At 39.7% G+C, this 5313-nt stretch overlaps 1 protein-coding gene across 2 annotated transcripts; it reads left to right on the top strand.

The window, feature by feature from the left end:
• BEX3 (brain expressed X-linked 3) lies at nt 1–989 on the top strand. Of its 2 annotated transcripts, none has more exons than XM_008063704.1 (2): nt 1–32; nt 422–989. In XM_008063704.1, the coding sequence occupies exon 2, from the start codon at nt 434–436 to the stop codon at nt 740–742; it is 309 nt and encodes a 102-aa protein (XP_008061895.1). In that variant the 5' UTR covers nt 1–32; nt 422–433; the 3' UTR covers nt 743–989. The 2 variants fall into 2 exon arrangements, with proteins under 2 accessions (XP_008061895.1, XP_008061894.1); XM_008063703.2 differs by having other exon boundaries at nt 3–32; nt 396–989.
• The last annotated feature ends 4324 nt before the right edge of the window (nt 990–5313 follow it).

Raw genomic sequence — 5313 nt, 5'->3', positions numbered from 1 at the left:
AGGAGGAGGAGGAGCTGCAAGGATAGGCCCAGGTCGGTGCGAGGGACCCTGTTCGGGGCGGAGGGAGGAATGTGTGAAAGCCAGTCTGAGACCCCAGCCCCCCTTCGCCCCATCCCCCACCTCATCCCGTCCTCCATTTTGGGGCCCGCAGAGCTCTGGGAAAGAATCCTGGGAAAGGAAAAATGGTGGGTTTGGGGGGAAGGGAGGTAAGAGGAGGGAGCTGGAGGGAGGGGCTCGAACTGAAGACTCCCTAGAGGGCGCACGAAACTTCTAAGGTGGGAAAAAAATGACATTTTGAAAACCTCTGACAGCAGGACTCTGAATCCTGCTGGTCAGTGCACCGAGCATTCAGTTTCTCTCCTTTCCTTTGTCTTATTTGTGTTCAACAAACAAAGTTCTCATCATGGCAAATGTTCACCAGGAAAACGAAGAAATGGAGCAGCCCATGCAGAATGGAGAGGAAGACCGCCCTCTGGGAGGAGGCGAAGGCCACCAGCCTGTAGGAAATAATAGACGGGGACAGGCTCGCCGACTTGCCCCTAATTTTCGATGGGCCATACCCAATAGGCAGGTCAATGAAGGGATGGGTGGAGATGGAGATGATATGGAAATGTTCATGGAGGAGATGAGAGAAATCAGGAGAAAACTTAGGGAGCTGCAGTTGAGGAATTGTCTGCGTATCCTTATGGGAGAGCTCTCTAATCACCATGACCATCATGATGAATTTTGCCTTATGCCTTGACTCCTTTCATTTTCCTTGAGATTAATACTGTGATTACCACTGTTTTCTTTTTCCTTGCATTTCCCTGATATGCCTTTACTGATCCGTTTGCTGTGAACATTGTGTTATTTCCATGTGTCAGGTGAATCTTGTGTTGCCAGCTTCTAATTGGAGATTGCCTTCGCACCCAGTCTAAGTTTCTGTCAGCAGTAGAATTTCACCCATTTGCATGGAAAAATGTAAAGTTAATAAAGCAGTTAAAAAGCAATTTATACATTTATTATTGTCTCATTTAAAAAACCATATATACCGGGCGTGGTGGCTCACGTTTGTAATTCCAGCACTTTGGGAGGCAGAGAACGAGAGGATTTCCTGCACCCACAGGTTCGAGACCAGCCTGGGCAATTTGGTGAGACCTTGTCTCTACAATAAATCAAAAAATTAGCCAGGTGTAGCGTGTGCCTGTAGATCTGGCTACTTGGAAGGCTGAGGCAGAAGGATCGCCTGAGCACAGAAGGTCGAGGCAGCAGTGGCAGTGGGCGTGCCACTGCACTCCAGCCTGGGTGACAGAGTGATATTCCAACTCAAAAACAACAACAGCTACAACAACAAAACATGTATACTTATATTTAACATGAACCAAAAAAATTGAAATTAAATACACCAGAGTGTTAATTGGGGCACATTTCCGTGTGGTAAGAGGATACATGACATCTTTTCCTTTTACTATCTGGAATTTTAGAAGCAGTGAAAATAATTCTTCAATGAGTCTAGGAATACAGTGTAGATACATAACAATTCTTGACTCAGCAAATTAACGAGTAAACCTTAAGCATCTTATAGTTTTAACTGGAATAATGAGCCCTACTTTTATTACAGATATATTCCTTTAAAGAGTGCATTTTCTCGTCTGTGAAATGGGGAACAATGCTTGTCTTACAGGGCTGCTGAGTGGAACTGATGAAGTGTGAAACTGTTTTGGGCTGGCTTCTGTCCAACTCCCCAGCATTTATCAGAATCCCGGCCCCCATCAGGTAATTAGGGAGGACTGGAAGGAGTTCTCAACCTGCTCACACATCCAGATAGCAAAAATAGGTGGATTCCCTCCTGTCGTTTCTGTTATTTGCAATCCTGCTCCCCTGATTACTAGCATATTAGTTGGCCATAATTTCTCTTCTGCTGGATCCTGTTTCTGTTCCTGTTGATGACATGCTAGGGTCCTCAAGGTGACAAGACCCCACTGATTTCTCTGGAGTCCCTGGTTAGCTAAACCTCCCTCTTTGACATCTATAAAAGTGTGGAGAATACCTTTATAACTTAAGAGTTTTATTTTTCTGGCTGAGTACAACTCCCACGGCTATTGAGCTTACGTTGGTCCTTAGCAAAGTAGCTCTTTCTGGTTTTATTTTATGCCTCTCTTCTTCAAAGAACTCAGACAAGAATGTAAATGTACTGGGGCCTAGCTCAGGAAATACATCTAGGTGTTTCACCAGGATGTGCCCAGAATTGTAATAATGCAAACCTTCAGAACCCAAACAGACTGAAGGTTTTGTTGGCACCTGAGTTTCTACCATTGGTGTAGATTTTCTCAAAGAAGACTCTTGGCAGGCTTGCCCCCTCAGTTTAACAGACTTGTCCAGACGTGTAAATTACATTGGGGGAACACATTTTCCTTGAAGCTAAAAAAAATTTTCCTTCCCAGCTCCATCTCATCCACACCTGGAACTACATTGTAAATTCTTAAAAACTATATTAAGTATTTGGCATTGTGATTTCCATGTGAGTGTATGTCCTTCACTAGACAATAATTTTATCTTAATCATTTTTGGAACTCAGTTTCTAGTGCAGTGCCTAACATAGTAGATATTAAATTATTATTTTGATTGATGATTAACTACAATAAAGTTAGAAACCCAGCTCAATACTGATCCTGATAACTTTTAACTAAATGGCCTAAGGCCAGTAACTACTTATCTGGAAAGTATTGCATTTAATTTCCAAAGAAACAGCAAGGAAAGTCTCTGACCCAGAATCTGCAAACTTCTCTTTTAAACCTTGTATATGTTAGTATTTAGGGAAACACAGATCCCTTACTTGCATCAAAATCACTAAGAGGAAACGTTAAAAATGCTGATACTTGGATGTCCCTCCCATTCCCATCCAGGATTGTCACCACCTGAATCACCTGATCAAGAACTACTGTTTTGGCAGTTCCCCAAGGGATTCTCATGCATGTGAGTTTTGACAACATACACACAGAGAAACACTGACAGTAATTAAACTATTTTACAAACATCATGATCTAAATTACCTTACTTATTTGATTCCACAATGAATATATGTTTCCAAAATATTACATTCCTAAAACTGGACTATGTTAGACAAGCAATGTATGTCTATATTTAAACCAATATTGTTTTATTTTCTTTCTAAGTATCCTATTAAACTAATGCCTTATCATGAATTTACTATTAATACATTTATAATAATTATGAATTTATCATTTCTCTGTAAACCTGTGCTCTTTCACAATGATTTTGTATTAATTGCCCTGGAGCTCAGTTTCCAGCATAGTGCCTAATATGGTAGATATTTAATAATATAATTCATTTAATAATGTAACTACAAGTTATTAGATGTCACATTTATAATTTATATAAAATAATACATAATAATTAACATTTTTGTATAATTATGGGCTTGGGTTTTTAAAAAAATTCTCCCATGCTTTAAAAGTTTCTATGAGTGCTGGGCTCGGTGGCTCAGCCTGTAATCCCGCGACTTTGGGAGGCTGAGGTGAGTGGTTTGCCTGAGCCCGCAGGTTCGAGACCCGCCTGGGCAGCGAGACCTCATCTCTACAATAAATCAAAATATTAGCTGGGCGTGGTGGCGAGTACCTGTAATTCCGGCTACTCGGAAGGCAGAGGCGGAAGGATCGCCGGAGCCCAGCAGGTCGAGGCTGCGGTGGCCGGGAGCGGCCACTGCACTCCAGTCTGGGTAACTGAGTGAGACTCCAACTCAAAAAAAAAAAAAAACAAAAAACAAAAAAAAAAACATTGTCTCAGAACAGAAAAATGATTGGATTACATATGTGAAATTGACAAAATTCCATGTATACTCTGTCTTCTTTCCTGACATCACCTATATCATGTAGTAAACATACTAATTTTATTTAGAAAGATTTGATCTTTACATTTTCAAACAGATAGAATGCTCTGTAGTTGTTATCATGTATAACTAGTCAGAATGCTTTTTAAGTGATATAAATATACATAACCAAATAAGACATTCCTAAAATTTGAAAATCTTAATTTTAAAAAAAATTTCCAGACATTATTTGAAAAGTTACAATTATCATGTTTAGAAATTATATACTCTTTCCCTTGTAGCTGATGGAAAATATTTTCTTTTCTTTTTTAAATTTTTGAGTCAGAGTCTCACTCTGTTGCTCAGGCTGGAATGCAGTAGCACAATTAGAACTACCACAGCCTTGACCTGCTGGGCTCAGGCGATCCTTCCACCTTAGCCTTCAAAGTAGCTGGGATTACAGGCACGTGCCACCACACCCGGCTAATTTTTAAAAATCTATTGTAGATTTGAAGTCTCACCATGCTTCCCAGGCTGATCTCGAACTCCTGGGCTCAGGCAATACTCTTACCTCAGCCTCCCAAAGTGCTAGGATTACAGGCGTGACTTACCATGCCCGGCAAATATTTTTCATTTAGTAAAAATAAACTTCATATGAAGAGAGAAATTGTCAGATGTTTGCCCATTAATAATCTTTTTTTTTCAAAAATGAAGAAAGCTTTAGTGTTTCTAATTATGATGTAATGCATTCTAAAGTGGTTTTTGTTGTTGCTTTGGAACAGAAAAATAATTTAAAAAATTTAAAAATCTTATTTTCTACACCTTGTTTTCTTTCTTAGGATCACATGAGCATCAGTTACTTTTAAGTTCTTATTTTTTCCTAACTTAGCATTACTTAGTTTGTAATTATATTAAAGTTTAATTTTTAAAAGAGGAAATAAACTCGTGTCAAATTAAAAGTGAAGAACTTGAGGAAAACTTGTTGAAAAGCAACAAACAAGAATAATGAATTTCACATTACTTCTGGATCCTCTAGCTGGTAATATAACTTTAGTAGTTATTACCATGATAATTACTTAGTGTTTACTATATTCATTGGTAGAAAAGAGATGATAATTTTCAGGGCCATCGTGGATCCCAAACACGGTAAAGAGCAGGTGAGCTCTGTTTTATAGTTTCCTGTTTTCACTTGCACATGCAGAACCCAAGTTCCTCAGATTCCCTTCAGCTGCTGGGAGTAGTATCCAAACTATGTAACAGCTCCACTCCATTTCTCTCCTATGTGAGCCATGCCCTCCCCTCAGTTCTGCATGCTGCACTGACTCTGATCACTTCAGATTTCTCTAGACACCTCAGTGTGCCAGTGTCCCCATTTATCTCCTACAGTGGTGGGCATAAAGACCTTCTACCTGACTTAGAGTTAAGTGGGCACTGTCTTAGTGATACTTAGATATGGTAATTTTTAGCAAAAGAGGCCCTTTCTCAGCTTGTATTTGTGGTTATTA

The sequence above is a fragment of the Carlito syrichta genome, unplaced genomic scaffold (genome assembly GCF_000164805.1).
Source record: "Carlito syrichta isolate Samal-C Ts95f unplaced genomic scaffold, Tarsius_syrichta-2.0.1 Scaffold307010, whole genome shotgun sequence".
NCBI lineage: Eukaryota > Metazoa > Chordata > Mammalia > Primates > Tarsiidae > Carlito > Carlito syrichta.
Note: the sequence above shows the minus strand (reverse complement) of the source record. Positions and strands in the feature narration are given on the sequence as shown.

Excerpts from the sequence above, each read along its gene's own strand:
- BEX3 (XM_008063703.2), top strand. The coding sequence starts at position 404 with ATGGCAAATGTTCACCAGGAAAACGAAGAAATGGAGCAGCCCATGCAG.